This window comes from Phyllobates terribilis, unplaced genomic scaffold (assembly GCF_046119375.1).
Source record: "Phyllobates terribilis strain yellow unplaced genomic scaffold, ASM4611937v1 Scaffold_86__1_contigs__length_6382490, whole genome shotgun sequence".
In the NCBI taxonomy this organism is placed as follows: Eukaryota; Metazoa; Chordata; class Amphibia; order Anura; family Dendrobatidae; genus Phyllobates; species Phyllobates terribilis.
The window spans coordinates 4,069,115-4,088,451 of NW_027362846.1; the positions used below are offsets into that span (position 1 = coordinate 4,069,115).

The 19,337-nt window shown below is 44.9% G+C and overlaps 1 protein-coding gene across 1 annotated transcript in view; it reads right to left on the minus strand.

Moving 5' to 3' along the window:
• The window catches only part of LOC141197708 (uncharacterized), a 37,194-nt gene that overhangs the window by 1,197 nt on the left and 16,660 nt on the right, over positions 1–19,337 (minus strand). The window contains exons 2-5 of the mRNA XM_073662794.1: positions 18,723–18,872; positions 18,414–18,593; positions 18,207–18,330; positions 17,746–17,891 (exon numbers count right to left, since the gene is read on the minus strand). Of these exons, the coding sequence (XP_073518895.1) occupies positions 17,746–17,891; positions 18,207–18,330; positions 18,414–18,593; positions 18,723–18,800 (528 nt within the window). The 5' untranslated portion in view covers positions 18,801–18,872. The remainder of the gene's footprint in view (positions 1–17,745; positions 17,892–18,206; positions 18,331–18,413; positions 18,594–18,722; positions 18,873–19,337) is intronic.

A 19,337-nucleotide genomic window follows, 5' to 3' on the forward strand; every position in this document is an offset into this window, starting at 1 on the left:
CCTGTGACGTATTAGTATGCACCAGGCTATCACCCCCTGTTCAGCTGACCTGTGCCTGCAACAGCCGCGGGTGGAATCGCGATCCACCCGCGGCTGTTAACATGTTAAATGCCGCTGTCAATCTCTGACAGCGGCATTTAACATCACCGCGCCGGAAGCACATCACTTACCCCGCCCATCGGTGACCCCGTCACGTGATCGCGGGTCACCGATGCGTGGGCATGACAACCCTGGGTCTGCAGCAGACCCCAGTGGTTGTCATATGCTGATCGCTATGAGCGCCACTTAGTGGTCGGCGCTCATAGCACAGGACCATTTCTGTTACATAGAGGTGATCTGTTCATCACCTCTGTGTAGCAGAGGCGATCAGACAAGTGCTGCTTCTAGTCTCCTATGGAGACTATAGAAGGAAGCAAAAAGTGAAAAAGAAAAAAAAATAGAGTTTAAATCACCCCCCTTTCGCCCCATTCAAAATAAAATAATAATAAAAAAAACCACATACACATATTTGGTATCACCACGTTCACAATCGCCCGATCTATCAATATAAAAAAAGAATTAATCCGATCGGTAAACGGCGTAACGAGAAAAAATTTCAAAACGCCAGAATTAAGTTTTTGGTTGCCGCAACATTGCAATAAAATGCAATAACGGACGATCAAAACATCGGATCTACCCCAAAATGGTATCAATAAAAACTTCAGCTCGGCACGCAAAAATAAGCCCTCACCCGGCCCCAGATCCCAAAAAATGGATATGCTACAGGTCTTAGAATATGGCGCCATTTTTTTTTTTTTTTTTAGCAAACTTTGGAATTTTTTTCACGACTTAAATAAAAAAGAACCTATATATGTTTGATGTCAACGAACTCGTAATGACCTGGAGAATAAGAATGGCCGGTCCGTTTTAGCATTCAGTGAACGTGGTAAAAAAAAAACAACAAAAAAAAAATCTGTGGTATTGCACTTTTCACAATTTGCAATTTCACTGCACAATTTTTTTCCCGTTTTCCCGTACACGATATGGTAAAACCAGTAATGTCGTTCAAAAGTACAACTCGTCCCACAAAAAATAAGCCCTCACACAGCCATATTGACCAAAAAGTAAAAACGCTATGGCTCTGGACAAGGGGAGCAAAAAAGGAAAATGCAAAAATGGAAAATCCCAGGGTTGCGAAGGGGTTAACTTTGGTTCTAGAAACATATTTGGCCAGAGTCCGTCACTGACTACATCACCACCGGTCGTCTATATGAATGTTTCCCGTCTTCCCCAGACTGTAATCTTCTATCAAGTTAGATCTCATGTCTGATTCACACAAAGAAGTTTGAGGCTTTTATAAAAGCTTTTTTGTTTGCACAAACACCACAGGCAGAAATTATTTGACCCCAAAGTATCCATTTACATTGTTTTATGGGGTTTATTTATGGGCTTAGAAGAAAAACACCAGAAAAAAAGAAGAAATTAAGATGTTTCAAAAGAAAACTGGCACTAAAATAATTGCAAAAAGAAAAAAAAGCATAAGACACATTTTCTTATTTTTAAAACAATTTTAAACATTTGTTTTAAGAGAAATTGGGCACAGAACATAGATGACACGGCAGGGATGGCACAGGTGTGGCTGCAACAAGAAAAACCCTGCCAGTTTAACCACTTGTTGCCGTCAAAAGCAAACATGGCATCTCAGAAGGTTTGATAGAGTTCGGCTGAATGCCCCATTTCCCCGAAATACTTGATATTATGGGGCTGCCTAGTTATTCTGATACTTAAATGCCTAATAATGGTGTCTGGGCCTGCAATGTACGAGAGTCTATTAGGCCAGGCCAGAGGAAACATCCAACAAATTACCTTTTAACATCCCCATACACATTATGGGGATGTTAAAAGACCATTACCTCTTACTATAGACTCTCTCTTCTCTTGGCATCACAGACTTGGCCCTATCCTGGATCTCTTCATAGCTAACAGACAGGACATTCAACGTCTCCCACTCACACACCACCTCCTCATCTCACCCTCTATCTGTCGGTGTCCCCCAAAGTTCAGTTCTAGGACCCCTGCTCTTCTCCATCTACACCTTTGGCCTGGGACAGCTCATAGAGTCTCACAGCTTTCAGTATCACCTCTATGCTGATGACACACAGATCTACCTCTCTGGACCCGATACCTCCTCCTTACTAACCAGAATCCCACAATGTCTGTCCGCTATTTCATCCTTCTTCTCCGCCAGATTTCTAAAGCTTAACATGGAAAAACTGAATTCATCATCTTTCCCCCACCTCACTCAACCCCCCATCTGACCTATCCATCAAAGTTAATGACTGCCCACTCTCCCCAGTAACACAAGCTCGCTGCCTCGGTGTAACCCTGGACTCTGACCTCTCCTTCAAACCACATATCCAAGCCCTCTCCACTTCCTACCAACTCCAACTCAGAAATATCTCCCGGATCTGCACATACCTCAGCAAAGACTCTACAAAAACACTAGTGCATGCCCTCATCATCTCCCGCCTCGACTACAGCAACCTCCTGCTCTGTGGCCTCCCTTCCAACACTCTCGCACCCCTCCAATCTATCCTAAACTTTGCTGCCCGACTAATCCACCTGTCCCCCCGCTATTCCCTGCCTCTCCTCTCAGTCAATCCTTTCACTGGCTCCCCATCACTCAGACTCAACCTGTCACCTCCATACATCTGTGACCTAGTCTCCCGGTACTTACCTGTGCGAAACCTCTGATCCTCACAAGATCTCCTTCTCTACTCCCTTCTTATCTCCTCCTCCCACAATCATATACATGATTTCTCCCGTGCATCCCACCTACTATGGAACTCTCTACCCCAACATATCAGACTCTCGCCTACCGTGGAAACCTTCAAAAGGAACCTGACGACCCACCTCTTCCGACAAGCGTACAATCTGCAGTAACCACCGCTCCACCATACCGCTGCACGACCAGCTCTACCCCCACCCCTCCCTTGTAGATTGTGAGCCCTCGCAGGCAGGGTTCGCTCTCCTCCTGTACCAGTCGCTGATTCGCTTTGTTCAAGATTATTTTAAGTGTATTTGCTATGTATACCCCTTTTCACATGCAAAGCGCCATGGAATAAATGGTGCTATAATAATAGATAATAATTAGATTAAAGTTGCATGAAAGCACTGATTTCGGGGGTTTGGTCGACTTGATAATGTATTTGGGGGCCTCCCGACAGATGATGTCAGGGCAGAGAAGAATCTGGCATCCTGAATTTCAGAGGCTAATCTGTTTGTTATTCCTGTAGATAATCCTCTGCTAGAAGAGTCTGGAGGTGGCACTCTCATATAGACCGCAGGAAAGCTGGAATAATTGTGTGTATGGGGGAGTCGGAAGAGATAACCGTCTGCCAAATGACCGTTCAGCCAACACTTATCATGTGTATGGGGCTGTTAGTATTACACTGACAGGCAGTGATAATACACGGCACTACAGTAGTACAGTGCATCACCTGAACAATCAGAGGCTTGTATGTTGTATGATCGCACTAATAAAAATTGTTTCAAAAAGTTTAAAGAAAGGTTTAACATGAAAAATAATATCATTGTTTTTGCAACAAGAAATATCAGTCACTATGAGGAAAACAGACTCACTGCACAATGTCAGTTAAGTCACGTCCTTAACCACTTTATTACCCTATACACAGTGGCATAGGTAGAAATCACAGGTTCCACAGCAATAGCTGTAATTGGGCCCATCAATCTGAAAAGGAAAAAAAAAAGTATATATATATATATATATATATATATATATATATATATATATATATATATATACACATATATATATACACACACACACATACACACAACCACACTCATTTAAAGATTTTTCTGTATTTTCATGACCGTAAAAATTGTACATTCACACTGAAGGCATCAAAACTATGAATTAACACATGTGGAATTATATACTTAACAAAAAAGTGTGAAACAACTTAAAATATGTCTTATATTCTAGGTTCTTCAAAGTAGCCACCTTTTGCTTTGATGACTGCTTTGCACACTCTTGGCATTCTCTTGATGAGCTTCAAGAGGTAGTCACCGGAAATGGTTTTCACTTCACAGGTGAGCCCTGTCAGGTTTAATAAGTGGGATTTCTTGCCTTATAAATGAGGTTGGGACCATCAGTTGTGTTGTGCAGAAGTCTGGTGGATACACAGCTGATAGTCCTACTGAATAGACTGTTAGAATTTGTATTATAGCAAGAAAAAAGCAGCTAAGTAAAGAAAAACAAGTGGCCATCATTACTTTAAGAAATTAAGGTCAGTCAGTGCGAAAAATTGGGCAAACTTTGAAAGTGTCCCCAAATGCAGTTGCAAAAACCATCAAGCACTTCAAAGAAACTGGCTCACATGAGGACCGCCCCAGGAAAGGAAGACCAAGAGTCACCTCTGCTTCTGAGGATAAGTTTATCCGAGTCACCAGCCTCAGAAATCGCAGGTTAACAGCAGCTCAGATTAGAGACCAGGTCAATGCCACACAGAGTTCTAGCAGCAGACACATCTCTTCAACAACTGCTAAGAGGAGACTTTGTGCAGCAGGCCTTGATGGTAAAATAGCTGCTGGGAAACCACTGCTAAGGACAGGCAACAAGCAGAAGAGACTTGTTTGGGCTAAAGAACACAAGGAATGGACAGTAGACCAGTGGAAATCTGTGCTTTGGTCTGATGAGTCCAAATTTGAGATCTTTGGTTCCAACCACTGTGTCTTTGTGAGATGCAGAAAAGGTGAACGGATGGACTCTACATGCCTGGTTCCCACTGTGAAGCATGGAGGAGGTGTGATGGTGCTTTGCTGGTGACACTGTTGGGGATTTATTCAAAATTGAAGGCATACTGAACCAGCATGGCTACCACAGCATCTTGCAGCAGCATGCTATTCCATCCGGTTTGCGTTTAGTTGGACCATCATTTATTTTTCAACAGGACAATGACCCCAAACACACCTCCAGGCTGTGTAAGGGCTATTTGACCAAGAAGGAGAGTGATGGGGTGCTATGCCAGATGACCTGGCCTCCACAGTCACCAGACCTGAACCCAATCGAGATGGTTTGGGGTGAGATGGACCGCAGAGTGAAGGCAAAAGGGCGAACAAGTGCTAAGCATCTCTGGGAACTCCTTCAAGATTGTTGGAAGACCATTTCCGGTGACTACCTCTTGAAGCTCATCAAGAGAATGCCAAAAGCAGTCATCAAAGCAAAAGGGGCTACTTTGAAGAACATAGAATATAAGATATATTTTCAGTTGTTTCAGACTTTTTTGTTAAGTATATACTTCCACTTACTGGTGGCTGTCCCTCGAAAGCCCTAGTTAACCCTGATATATATGTATAAAAATACACGGATACATTAAATAGGACCAGATATGCCTCATGGTATATACACGTGCTTCTCACTAAATTAGAATATCATCAAAAAGTTAATTTAATTCAGTTTTTCAATACAAAAAGTGAAACTCATACAGTGGGTACGGAAAGTATTTAGACCCCTTTAAATTTTTCACTCTTCGTTTCATTGCAGCCATTTGGTAAATTCTAAAACTTCATTTTTTTTCTCATTAAAGTACACTCTGCACCCCATCTTGACTGAAAAAAAACAGAAATGTAGAAATTTTTACAAATTTATTAAAAAAGAAAAACTGAAATATTACATGGTCATAACTATTCAGACCCTTTGCTCAGACACTCATATTTAAGCCACATGCTGTCCATTTCCTTGTGATCCTCCTTCAGATGGTTCTACTCCTTCACTGGAGTCAAGCTGTGTTTAATTAAACTGATAGGACTTGATTTGGAAAGGCGCACACCTGTCTATATAAGACCCCACAGCTAACAGTGCATGTTAGACCAAATGAGAATCATGAGCTCAAAAGGAACTGTCCAAGGAGCTCAGAGACAGAATTGTGACAAGGCACAGATCTGGCCAAGGTTACAAAAGAATTTCTGCATTACTCAAGGTTCCTAAGAGCACAGTGGCCTCTGTAATCCTTAAATGGAAGAAGTTTGAGACCACCAGAAGTCTTCCTAGACCTGGCCGTCCAGCCAAACTGAGCAATCGTGGGAGAAGAGCCTTGGTGAGAGAGGTAAAGAAGAACCCCAAGATCACTGTGGCTGAGCTCCAGAGATGCAGTAGGGAGATGGGAGAAAGTTCCACAAAGTTAACTATCACTGCAGCCCTCCACCAGTAAGGGCTTTATGGCAGAGTGGCCCAATGGAAGCCTCTCCTCAGTGCAAGACACATGAAAGCCCTTATAGAGTTTGCTCAAAAACATATGAAGGACTCCCAGACTATGAGAAATAAGATTCTCTGGTCTGATAAGACAAAGATAGAACTTTTTGGTGATAATTCTAAGCGGTATGTGTGGAGAAAACCAGACACTGCTCATCACCTGCCCAATACAATCCCAACAATGAAACATGGTGGTGGCAGCATCATGCTATGGGGATATTTTTCAGCTGCAGGGACAGGACGACTGGTTGCAATTGAAGGAAACATGAATGCGGCCAAGTACAGAAATATCTTGGATGAAAACCTCTTCCAGAGTGCTCTGGACCTCAGACTTGGCCGAAGGTTCACCTTCCAACAAGACAATGACCCTAAGCACACAGCTAAAATAACAAAGGAGTGGCCTAAGAACATTTTGACTGGCCCAGCCAGAGCCCTGACCTAAACCCAATTGAGCATCTCTGGAGAGACCTGAAAATGCCTGTCCACCAATGTTCACCATCCAACCTGACGGAACTGGAGAGGATCTGCAAGGAAGAATGGCAGAGGATCCCCAAATCCAGGTGTGAAAAACTTGTTGCATCATTCCCAAGAAGACTCATGGCTGTACTAGCTTAAAAGAGTGCTTCTACTCAATACTGAGCAAAGGGTCTGAATACTTATGACCATGTGATATTTCAGTTTTTCTTTTTTAATAAATTTGCAAAAAATTCTACATTTGTTTTTTTTTTCAGTCAAGATGGGGTGCAGAGTGTACTTTAATGAGAAAAAAAATGAACTTTTTAGAATTTACCAAATAGCTGCAATGAAACAAAGAGTGAAAAATTTAAAGGGGTCTGAATACTTTCCGTACCCACTGTATATTATATAGAGTTATTACAAACGGAGTGATCTATTTCAAGTGTTTATTTCTGTTAATGTTGCTGATTATGGATTACAGCCAACGAAAACACAAAAGTCATTATCTCAGTAAATTAAAATAATTAACAAAAAACACCTGCAAAGGCTTCCTAAGTGTTTAAAAAGGTCCCTTAGTCTATTTCATTAGGCCCCACAATCATGGGCAAGACTGCTGACGTGACAGATGTCCAGAAGGCAGACATTGACACACTCCACAAGTAGGGTAAGCCACAAAAGAACAGGTCATTCCTAAAGAAGCTGGCTGTTCACAGAGTGCTGTATCCAAGCATATTAATGGAAAGTTGAGTTGAAGGAAAGAGTGTGGTCTAAAAAGGTGCACAAGCGACCGGGATAACCGCAGCCTTGAAAGGATTGTTGATAAAAGGCCATTCAAAAATTTGGGAGAGATTCACAAGGAGTGGACTGCTGCTGGAGTCTTTGCTTCAAGAGCCACCACACACAGACGTATCCAGGACATGGGCTACAAGTGTCGCATTGCTTGTGTCAAGCCCCTCATGACCAATAGACAACGCCAGAAGTGTCTTACCTGGGCCAAGGAGAAAAAGACCTGGACTGTTACTCAGTGGTCCGAGGTGTTGTTTTCAGATGAAAGTAAATTTTGCATTTCATTTGGAAATCAAGGTCCCCGAGTCTGGAGGAAGAGTGGAGAGGCCACAATCCAAGCTGCTTGAGGACTAGTGTGAAGTTTCCACAATCAGTGATGGTTTGGGGAGCCATGTCATCTGCTGGTGGAGGTCCACTGTGTTTTATCAAGACCAAAGTCAGCGCAGCCGTCTACCAGGAAATTTTAGAGCACTTCACGCTTCCCTCTGCTGACAAGCTTTTTGGAGATGGAAATTTCACTCTCCAGCAGGACTTGGCCCCTGTCCACACTGCCAAAAGTACCAATACCTGGTTTACACACAACAGTATCACTTGACCATCAAACTTGCCTGACCTTAACCCCATAGAGAATCTATGGAGTATTGTCAAGAGGAAGATGAGACACCAGACCCAACAATGCTGTCGAGCTGAAGGCTGCTATCAAAGCCACCTGGGCTTCCATAACACCTCAGCAGTGCCACAGGCTGATCGCCTCCATGCCACGCCGCATTGATGCAGTAATTGATGCAAAAGGAGCCCGACCAAGTATTGAGGGCATTTACTGAACATACATTTCAGGAGGCCAATATTTCGGATTTTAAAATCATTTTTCAAGCTGGTGTTATAAAGTATTCTAATTTACTGAGATAATGACTTTTTGATGGTATTTTAATTTAGTAAGAAGCACTTGTACCGTGGGGAAAATAAGTATTCGATACACTGCCGATTTTACAAGTTTTCCCACCTACAAAGAATGGAGAGGTCTGTAATTTTTATCATAGCTACACTTCAACTGTAAGAGACAGAATCTAAAAATAAAAACCAGAAAATCCCATTGTATAATTTTTAAATTGCATTTTATTGCATGAAATAAGTATCCGATCACCTACCAACCACCAAGAATTCGGACTCTCACAGACCTGTTAGTTTTTCTTTAACCCCTTAAGGACCCTGGGATTTTCCATTTTCGTTTTTTTGCTCTCCTTGTTCCCAGAGGTATAGCATTTTTATTGTTTGGTCAATATGGTCGTGTGAGAGCTTATTTTTTGTGGTATGAGTTGTACTTTTGAACGACATCACTGGTTTTACCATATCGTGTACGGGAAAACAGGAAAAAATTTCCAAGTGGGGTGACATTGCAAAAAAAGTGCAATACCACAGATGTTTGGTTTTTTTTTTTAATTTTTTTTACCACGTTCACTGAATGCAAAAACTGACCGGCCATTCTTATTCTTCAGGTCATTACAAGTTCGTAGACACCAAACATGTATAGGTTCTTTTTTATTTAAGTGGTGCAAAAAAATTCCAAAGTTTGCTAAAAAATTTTTTTCAAAAAATGGCGCCATATTCCAAGACGCCTCCATTTTTCGAGATCTGGGGCCGGGTCAGGGCTTACTTTTTGCGCGCTGAGCTGAAGCTTTTATTGATACCATTTTGGAGTAAATCTGATGTTTTGATCGCCCATTATTGCATTTTATTGCAATGTTGAGGAGACCAAAAAACATAATACTGGCGTTTAGATTTTTTTTTCTCGCTACGCCGTTTACCGTTCGGATTAATTCTTATTTTATATTGATAGATCGGGCGATTCTGAACGCGGAGATACCAAATATGTGTATGTGGGTTTTTTTTTAATTATTTTATTTTGAATGGGGCGAAAGGGGGGTGATTTAAACTTTTATATTTTTTTTAAAAACATTTTTTTCACTTTTTGCTTGCGTCTATAGTCTCCATAGGAGACTAGAAGCAGCAACTGTCTGATCGCCTCTGCTACATAGAGGTGATGAACAGATCACCTCCATGTAGCAGAAATGGTCCTGTGCTATGAGCGCCGACCACTAGGTGGCGCTCATAGCGATCAGCACATGACAACCACTGTCTGCTGCAGACCCAGGGTTGTCATGCCCACGCATCGGTGACCCGCGATCACGTGACGGGGTCACCGATGGGCGGGGTAAGTGAAGCGCTTCCGGCGAGGCAATGTTAAATGCCGCTGTCAGAGATTGACAGCGGCATTTAACTAGTTAACAGCCACGGGTGTAAGAATCAGCTGACATGTGCCCAGTTCAGTGCGGGCTCAGCGCCGGAGCCCGCGCTGAACAGGGGGTGACAGCCTGGTGCATACTAATATGTCCCAGGCTGTAAAGTGGTTAAGAAGCCCTCCTGCTCTGCACTCATTACCTGTATTAATTGCACCTGTTTGAACTCGTTACCTGTATAAAAGACAAATGTCTACATAAGCAATCAATCACACTCCAACCTCTCCAACATGGTCAAGACCAAAGAGCTAAGGGACAAAATTGTAGACCTGCCCAAGGCTGGGGTGGTCTACTGGACAATAGGCAAACAGCCTAGTGAGAAGGCAACAACTGTTGGCACAATTATTAGAAAATGGAATAAACACAAGATGGCTGTCAATCTTCCTCGGTCTGGGGCTCCATGCAAGATCTCGCCTCATGGGGTAAGGACGATTTTGAGAAAGGTCAGGAATCATCTCATAACTACATGGGAGGACCTGGTCATTGACCTGAATAGAGCTGGGACCACAAACATTACTGTTAGTAACACACTATGTCATCATAGATTAAAACCCTGCAGGGCACGCAAGGTCCTCCTGCTCACGCCAGCACATGTCCAGGCCAGTTTGAAGTTTGTCAATGACCATCTGCATGAATCAGAGGAGGCATGGGAGGTCAGGTGGTCAGATGAGACCAAAATAGAACTTTTTGGTATAAACTACACTCGCAGTGTTTGGAGGAAGTTGAAGGATGACTACAACTCCAAGAACACCAACCCAACTGTGAAGCAGGGTGAGAGAAACATCATACTTTTAGGGTGCTTTTTCTGCAAAGGGTACAGGACGACGGCACCATATAGAAGGGAGGGTGGACAGGATCATATATCGAGAGATTTTGGCCAACAACTTCCTTCCCTCAGTAAGAGAATTGATGACGGGTCGTGGCTGGGTCTTCCAGCATGACAATGAGTCGAAGCACACAGCTAAGGAAACTAAGAAGTGGCTCTGTACGCATTTCAAGGTCCTGGAGTGTTCTAGCCAGTCTCCAGACCTGAATCCAATAGAAAATCTTTGGAGGGAGCTGAAACTTCATGTTACCAAGCGACAGCCCCGAAACCTGAAAGATCTGGAGAAGATCTGTATGGAGGAGGGGGCCAAAATCCCTGCTGCAGTGTGTGCAAACTTGGTCAAGAACTACAGGAAACGTCTGACCTCTAATTGCAAACAAAGGTTTCTGTGCCAAATATTAAGTTCTGTTTTTCTATTGTATTAAATCCGTATTGCATGCAATAAAATGCAAATTAACTATGTAAAAATCATAATGTGATTTTCTGGATTTTTTTTTTTTAGATTCTGTCTCACAGTTGAAGTGTACCTACGCTAAAAATTGCAGACCTCTCAATTCTTTGTAGGTGGGAAAACTTGCAAAATCGGCAGTGTATAAAATATTTATTTAGACAGAAGACCCAGGTGCCTTCTGTCACCACTGCCATTTGGGGACACCGCATGGTTTCACATCTTGCTGGGAACCCCGCAGGCAGCCTCCTGTGGTCATTTCACCTTTTCAGATTGGGGGGATATCTCTCCCTTCAGGGAGATCTGGATGGCTCATGTGGACATCGACTCTCTGACCCAGGTATATCTCTGGGTCATAATATGGAATGCCCTCTAGTGGCCGGGCATATACTTGCGCTCTTTTGTCGACAATTTATTTCAGGTCTTTAGAGCAACCTTTAAAAAACAACATGATACTCGCTTACCATGTTGCCCATACAGCCTGATTAGTCGTCCAGGTCATAGTTGGCGCAAAAACTTTTTTTTGACAGATTTTCTTTTTGTAAAGAGGCATAATTTGCTTTTCGCTGAGGGTCTAACTGCTGGTGTCGCTGTTCCATTGGACAGAACCTGGCAGAGGTCATATTACATATTATACAGAGCAGTAAAAATGCTCCTCTTACAAATTTTGAGGATTATTTTTAGCCAAGGAAAAGGACATAATTTGCAGTAACTCAAATCTAGAGTACATGGATATAAGTTGTGGTAAGACGATTCACTCGGCCACTTTCGGAAGTAGACTGGGGAACAGATTTTTCTCTGCAGGCTTTATTGTATGGCATAAAGCCCTACAGCTCCAGCAAAAGAAACACAGCCTTACTGGCAAAGCTACAAAACAAAAGATAAATGATAGGACAGGTTCGCCCACACAGGTTGTAGCCCAGCCTTTAGCTCCTTCCTGAGCTATGGCATTTCAGTCTGGAGACCTTGCCTCTCCAAACTCAACAACAGAAAAAAAAATAGTGACTGAGCATTTAAGCTTGATCAGCAACACCCTGAGGGGAGGTAGGGTGAATGACTTCTCACCCTCTTTGCCATTCACATAAAACCACACCCTTTAGGGGAGTTAACCCCCAACATATAACATGCTGGAGGAAAGTTTGCAGGTTTCAGTTCACACAGGTTAGCAGCCGAAGTGACAACCTCCCCTCGCATATAACACCAGTGACTGTGTCACATGTTCGCCCCCTCTGCCCAAAGCTGGGGGTTTGGGCACCTTCAGACACCAGACAGGGAATTCTAGACAGGGCATCATCGTTCCCATGCAACTTACCAGGCCTATGCTCCACATGAAAATTAAAGTCTGGAAGACCTAAGAACCATCTAGTTACCCTAGCATTTTTACCCCTCTTTTCCCTCAACCATCTCAAAGGGGCATGGTCTGACACTAATTTAAACTTCTGGCCTAGTAGGTAATATCACAGTGTATCTAAGGCCAATTTTATGGCTAAACACTCTTTTTCTACTATTGCGTAGTTGTTCTCGCAGGACAAGAGCTTCTGGCTCAGATAGAGAATGGGATGTTCTTCTCCATTTATCTCTTGAGAGAGTACGGCTCCTAGACCAACCTCTGAAGCGTCTGTCTGGGCCACAAATTCTTTCTTAAAGTCTGGTGCGACCAGGACCGGCTGCTTACACAGTGCTAGCTTCAACTGTTGAAACGCGATCTCTGTTTCCTCCGTCCACTTCACCATGGTTGATTTGGTGCCTTTTAAGAGGTATGTAAGTGGCGCGGCCATCATGGCAAAGCTTGGGATAAACCGCCGGTAATATCCCACCATTCCCAGGAACAATCTCACTTGATTCTTGGAGAGCGGTTGCTGACAGGTCTGGATTGCCTCCACTTTATTGACTTGTGGGTTTATTTCGCCTCTCTAGATGACATAGCTCAAGTACTTGGCTTCCTCTTTTCCAATGGCACATTTGCTCGGATTTTAGTAAATCCCGCCTTCCTCAGAGCATCCAGAATGGCCTGTAGTTTAGGTAAATGACTAGCCCAGTCTGGGCTAAAGACTACAGTGTCATCAAGGTAGACTGCGGCATACTCCTTATGTGGGGCTATGATCTGATCCATAGCCCTCTGGAAGGTGTCTGGGGCCCCCTGTAGTCCAAACGGCATACGAGTGTATTGAAAGCACCCATGAGGTGTCGAGAAAGCTGTCCTCTCCTTGGCCGTCTGGGACATAAGGATCTTCCAATAGCACTTTGTTTGGTTGAGGGTGGTAATATACCTCGCTGGTCCCAGCCTCTCGATGAGCTCGTCGACGTGGGGCATCACACTTGGACACCTCATTCAGCCGGTGGTAGTCGTCACAAAACCTCCACTCTCCGTTGGGTTTTGGCACAAGGACGATGGGGCTCAACCATCCACTTTGACTCCTCTATCACTCCGAGGTCTAACATCCTCTTCACCTTGGCCGAAATCACCTCCTGGCGTGCTTCAGGAATCCTTTACGGCTTCAGGTTCACCATTACATGCGGCTCATTTAACACATTATGTTCTACCACCTGGGTATACCCCAGCAAGTCAGAGAACAGGTCCCGATTCTGCTGGAGAAGTTCTCGACACTTTGCTTCTGGGCTGGCAAAAGGGTCTTCGCTATCGTGACATCTTCGACCGGACCTTCGGGAGTGGTCCCAGGCAAGGAGTTCTAACGGGTTCCCAATGCCGCCACGACTTGAGCAGGTTTACATGGTACACCTGGTGTGGTTTTCTTCAGCCAGGCTGATGGACTCTGTAGTTCACTTCACTGAGTTTCTCCACCACCTCATAAGGTCCTTGCCACTTGGCCAGGAGCTTACTTTCAACGGTGGGAATGAGAACCAAAACGCGATCCAGAGACTGGAACTGTCTCAGTCTTGCCGACCAGTTAAAGACCCTCGCGTGGGCTTCCTGCTCCTGAAGGAGATGTTCCTTCCCGATGGGCATCATCTTCGCCATTCTCCCCTGTAACTGGACTACATGTTCAATGATTCTCCGGTGGGGTGTGACCTCGGCCTCCCAGGTTTCCTTGGCAATGTCAAGGAGACCTCCTGGATGCCGTCCATACAGGAGCTCAACTGGAGAGAAGCCAGTGGAGGCTTGAGGAACTTATATGATGGAGAAAAGTAGAAATCGGAGCAGGTCTGTCAAAATCTCTTTTGGCAGACCTGTCCGAGCAAAAATATGGACCAGCTCTTGGTCTATACTTTTACTGGATGAGTTCCTTAGGGGTACCGGGTCGCATAGTCCATGACCACCAGGATATATTGGTGGCCCTAGGCCAATTTAACTAAGGGACCCACGAGGTCCATGGCAATCCTCTCAAATGGGACCTCTATCATAGGTAGTAGAACTAAGGGACTGCGGAAGAGGGAGGTTGGCACGGTTATCTGGCAGGTGGGGCAGGACCTACAAATAGTTTAAGATTTCCCAGTAACATTCTGGCCAATAGAACCTCCTCATTATTCTCTCCTGGGTTTTCTCAACTGTTGCTGTCCCGCCAGGATATGCGAGTTGGCCATGTCTAATACCCTCCGACGGTATGACCCTGGAACTAACAGCTGTTCCACTACCTCTTCACCATTTAGTTAGTCACCCAGTATAAAAGCTCCCCCTGAACTGGAAAGTGTGGGTACCTGGTGTCCGCCCCCGGCACTTGAGCAACACCATTACAAACAGTAAAATTGTTTCACGCCCCTTTCAAGGTCACTTCCCGAACTTGAGCTGACCCAAAGTTCTCTCCGGGCACCTCCAATTCAGAGAGGTCGGCCACCTTGGTCACAGTCTGGTCCTCGTCGCCGGCAAGGAGACACAGTGGGAACTCATCCACTTCCGATGTCGACCGGGGTATTTCTCTCGGGTCCTGGCTTTTGTCCACGTAACTCAGTCTCGATCCCTTCCCCCACAAGTCCCAGAACAAGAGAAAATCACGCTCCAATATGACGGGATGTATCAGGTCCTTGACCACCCCGACCTCGTGGGATTGGGCGCCACAGTCTGTTCCAACTGTCACTCTGGCCACCGGGTAGTTCTTGGCGTCCCCATGTATGCAGCAGACGCCCACAGATTTGGTAGGGATCCAGACTCCCATAGTCCAACAACCCCAGGACCATCACCCCATTAACAGAAATGGCACACGCCTGCAGCCCCTCGCTGGGTTGACAGTCCACACTGCAGGCTGGGTAAGCATAATATGAACCTTGTCTGCCTAGGCTGCAGTCCATTGACTCAACAGATGTATGACACTGGGCGGCTACGTGTCCTGGATTGTGACACGGCCAACAGATTACATCCTTAACAGTCCTTGCGGCACCTTCAGTGGAAGTGGGGCGCCCCCCAGTTGTGGCTCTGAACCCCTTCCGTAGTAAACCCACCCCCTTTTGGGCACTCCAGAACAGGGAGGGATTTTTCGACCATTTGGTACCTCTCTACCAGACCCACAAGGTCGTCGGTGTTCCGAGGGTTGCCCTGGGCAACCCAGGTCTGCACCGGCCTGGGTAGGGAATGGATGAACCTGTTCATCACCACACGCTCAACCATCTGGGCAGGAGAGGAAGACTGTGGCTGCAACCACATCTGGACTAGATGTAGCAAGTCAAACATCTGTGAGCGTGGAGGTTTGTCGCCAGCATACGCCCAGTGGTGGACCCTTTGCGCTTTGACAGACAGTCACTCCTGAGCGCACCAATATCTCGGTTTTCAATTTGGCGTATTCCTTTGCGTCTTGTAAAGTCAGATCATAATAAGCCTTCTGCGGCTCCTCGGTCAAATATGGCGCCAAAACCTCCGCCCACTGCTCCAGTGGCAATCTCTCCCATTCCGCCACCCTCTCAAAAACAGTCAGGAACGCCTCAACATCATCCCCCGGGGTCATCTTCTATAATGCTCTCCTTACTCTCTCCAGTAGGTAACTAATTAAAAATGGTTACCTACAGGCCAGCTATTTAAAACTGTGGTTTTCCGTCACACGTATCACATATCACTGCGGTTCAAATCCAGCCATTTGTACTGAACGTGGAAAATATTGTCCTCCATTTAAAATGGGCAAGGCGCGTGGCAAGGGACGGGAAAGTGGACGTGATGGTGACGATGGTGCATGCAGAGGACGAGGACAAAGACGAGGACAAGGCCGAGGCCGTGGGCTAGCTGAAATTGTGCCACAACACCCACATCTTCTCGCTCGACCTTCCTGTCCCAATTAATAGAGGACCGCAGAACAGCACTATCGAACAAAGAACAGTGTGAAAAGGTTATTGGTTGGATAGCAGATTCCATGCTTCCAGTCACTTAGCCACCACCACCCTGTCTTCCACACGGTCAAGTCTCAGTGACCGTGAGTCTGGACCGTATATTCCTCACCCTGATCCTCCTTCCTCCCACCATTCCGAGTGCCTGGAGACAACTGATCCCACACTTGGACAGTCTGAAGAGATGTTCACTATTCCATTTATAGATTCGGGCCTCTCGCCCGGTCCACTTGAAACGGGGCAAGAGGAGATCGCATGTAACAATGCCCAAATATTTGAGCAGCCATGGTCACAAGAAGGCGACGGTGGGAAACTGTCACAAGAGGTGGACGATGATGAGACACAATTGTCAGAAAGTCAGCAGGAGGACCAGGGTGCGGAATTGGAAGACGAGGTGGTGGATGATATAGTAACTGACCCAACCTGGCAAGGGAACATACAGAGAGAGGACAGCAGCACACGGGGGAGGGAGGCGTAGCACCACAACAGGCAGGAAGAAACAGTGTGGTGGCCGCAGACAGAAGGCGGGCAACCGTTCCCCGTAACATCAACAAGACGGATGTTGCCAGTATAACTGTTGGGTCTTCCCGAGTCTGGTTGTTTTTTAAAGACTCGGCCGATAACCCCAAAAAGGCCATTTGCACCACCTGCCAGGCCAGCATCAGCAGGGGTAGCAAAACTAGCAGCCTGACCACCACCAGCATGATCAGGCAGATGGCAGCAAAGCACCTGACTAAGTGGCCCGAACCCAAGGGTCCAGGAACAGTGTCTGCGGGTGGCATCACTGCTTCTTCCGCTGTTGTGCGTGCAAGCCAATCCCCTGTCCATGGCGCATGCGAAGATGCCTCCTGCCTTACACCGGTCGTTGCACACTCTCAACTAGCACCATCAGCAAGCATGTCCACGTCCTTGTCCCAGCGTAGTGTTCAGTTGTCCCTACCCCAGTCCTTGGAAAGCAAGCGCAAATACGCAGCCAACGTCTCACAGGCCACACTACTAAATTCACACATTTTGCGACGGCTTGCGCTCGAAATGTTGCCCTTTAGGCTCGTGGAGACGGAAGCTTTCTGCAACCTGATGAAGGCAGCCGTTCCTCGGTACTCGGTCCCCAGCAGCCACTATTTCTCCCCATGTGCCGTCCAAGCATTACGCAAGCATGTGTCCCACAACAATGTAGTTACTGGGAAAGTCCACCTAACCACGGACACGTGGACAAGTGCTTCTGGGCAGGGACGGTACATCTCGCTGATGGCACACTGGGTTAATATAGTGGAATCTTGGACACAGTCGGACCTTGGGATGGAACACGTCCAAACAATTTTTTTGCTTTAGGAGCAGTTCGTTTTTTAATGCTTATTTTGGGACTTTGATTTTCCTTATTAGTCAGTAATGAATGAAAAGACAGGACCTGTTTCAAAGGATCTTTGCTGTGAAGGATTGATGGTATATCTGGAGTAATGGCATTCACTTCAGTTGTATCCTGTGGGATCTCAAGATCATCTGATTTAAAAATTGCAGATGTCAGCTGTCCCTCTGATCTCCTGGTACAGTCATCTGCCAAGAAGAAAATATTATATTTTGAATAAAATATCCTTGAATTTTATATTTTTGAACATTTCAACTTAACGTGATTGTAGAAATGGCAAGTTATGTAAAAACATTAAATTATTCTCCAAGACAATGACAGTTCACAGCCTAATAGAAAATCTCCTACCATGAGCCAACTGTTGGGCAATAAAATGGTCTATTTGCAATTTTCACTCTCCAACATCCCCCTTTCGCCCCATTCAAACTAAATCAATAATAAAAAAAATTCATTCTTTACATACAGATAATTATAGGCCGTGTGTATTTAGTCCTGTCCATTACCTGGTGATGTGAGGGGCTGGGGAACCTCCATCATGACGTCCTTGTACAGATCTTTCTGTCCTTTTAAATACTCCCACTCCTCCATGGAGAAATAGACGGCGATATCCCGACACCTTATAGGAACCTGACACATACAATGATACCGTCATCCCCCCGATCCCTCCATAGCGTTACTGTATAATGTCCCAGCATTCCCAGCAGTGTCACCTCTCCAGTCAGCAGCTCAATCATCTTGTAGGTGAGTTCTAGGATCTTCTGGTCATTGATGTCCTCGTGTATCAGGGGGTGAGGTGGAGGCCCCGTGATTGGGCTCAGGGGTCTTCCCCATCCCTCAGACACAGGGTCCTGACAGCGCTCACTAGAGGTCTTCTTCACTACTGTGTAATCCTGGTTATGGAGAGACACATTAATAAATCTCCCTCCAGACATTTCCAGAGTCCTCACCTCTCCAGTTCTGTCCATCTGTTATTCCCATAGATAAGAATGATGTAATGTGACGTCATCAGAATCTCTCACCTCTCCAGTAAGCCGGAAGAGGATCTCTAGGGTGAGGTGGAATATCCTCTCCGCCATCTTCTTTCCGTCCATATCCATCCTTGATGGGTAAATCAGAAAAATTCTCTTATATAGAAGATCTCCACTGAGAGGATCCGATATTGTAGGGACCTGAATGAGAAGATGTAACAAGTAGATGTAAAAAAGATAAATACTGTAAATTAAATACCTATAATCGCAATCGTAAGGCTCATATTCATCATATCAACAACAACCCAAATTTAGAAAAAATGCAAGCCAAAATATATTAAAAACATCCGATTTATTTAGAATATATAACAAGTAGAACAAAAAATAACATAGGATAATAATAAGACAACACAGGTAGGAAAAAGGGGGCACACCCAATATACAAACAGGTGCATCTCACTAAATTAGAATATCATCAAAAAGTTAATTTATTTCAGTTCTTCAGTGCAAAAAGTGAAACTCCTATATTATATAGAGTCATTACACACAGAGGGATCTATTATATAGAGTCATTACACACAGAGGGATCTATTATATAGAGTCATTACACGCAGAGGGATCTATTATATAGAGTCATTACACGCAGAGGGATCTATTATATAGAGT